The sequence below is a fragment of the Phaethon lepturus genome, unplaced genomic scaffold, assembly GCF_000687285.1.
Source record: "Phaethon lepturus isolate BGI_N335 unplaced genomic scaffold, ASM68728v1 C13466453, whole genome shotgun sequence".
NCBI lineage: Eukaryota > Metazoa > Chordata > Aves > Phaethontiformes > Phaethontidae > Phaethon > Phaethon lepturus.
Genome location: NW_010574157.1, coordinates 1 through 919, shown reverse-complemented (window position 1 = coordinate 919; position 919 = coordinate 1). Strand labels below are relative to the sequence as shown.

The window sequence follows — 919 nt, the reverse complement described above, 5'->3', positions numbered from 1 at the left end:
GGGGGTCCCCGCTGTTGGCATCCTCTCCCTGGGTGCTGGTGGAGCTCCCACCCTGCAGGTCCCTTGGGGGTCAGGGAGTGCTTGGGATGAGACACCCTCATAGGGCACCTCTGGCCATTGCTGTCCCTGGGGGGTCTTGCACAGGGGGTGCAGGGGGGAAGTGGGTCCACGGGGCCATCAGTTGGCTTTTCCCAGGACCAGCATGCTCATGAGGAAGACCATGAAGAAGAAGATCCACATGAAGAAGCGGTCTATCACCTTGGCCACCTTCTTCCACTCGCTGGTCCGGTACTGGGTGGCTCGGTGGCGCCAGAAGCAGCTGGCAATGTAGCCAAAATTCCTCAGCAGGTCATCGTGATGGCACAGGCAGTGGTCCCGGGGACAGCCCCCTGCCTCAGCACCCATCTCCCCTTCCCTGGGGCTCTCCCCTGGCACACCGACGTTCTCCCTGCCTGCCTGCCTGCCCAGCATCTGCTGGGGGGTCTTGCAGCTCTCGCCCACCTCGTAGATGCAGCAGAGCCGGGCCATGTGGTGGAGGATGAGCCGCCTGGCCCAGGGGGGCACAGACCATGACCCCGGGCCACAGTGGTGGACATTCATGATGAAGATGGTCAGTGCAGTGGAGGCCGTGATCATGGTCATGGAGGCAATGTAGTACTTCCCTGTGTGAGCAACGAGCGGTGATGCCGTGGCCGAGGGAGCAGAGACCAGCAACCCCCTCCCCACACAGTGGCACACCCAGCATCGGTGCTGCCCATCACCCCGGTGCAGATACCCTGGTCCCATGGGAGGCTCCTGGGTGCTCTCAAGGCTTACCAATGAGCGGGACGCTCTCCGAGGGTGGCATGCTCTCCGCCACCAGCAGCTGGAAGACAGTGAGGGCCAGCAGCACCGTCACCCCCAGCGAGACCTTTTCCCC

At 63.4% G+C, this 919-nt stretch overlaps 1 protein-coding gene across 1 annotated transcript; it reads right to left on the bottom strand.

Annotated features, from left to right (window-relative positions):
- Window positions 1-177: 177 nt before the first annotated feature.
- Window positions 178-915, bottom strand: LOC104627386 (neuronal acetylcholine receptor subunit alpha-10-like; the record flags this gene model as incomplete). Its single annotated transcript, XM_010295584.1, has 2 exons — window positions 178-662; window positions 817-915. Coding segments are annotated over 2 exons (584 nt in total), but the record flags the coding sequence as incomplete, so codon positions are not given.
- Between the last annotated feature and the right edge of the window lie 4 nt (window positions 916-919).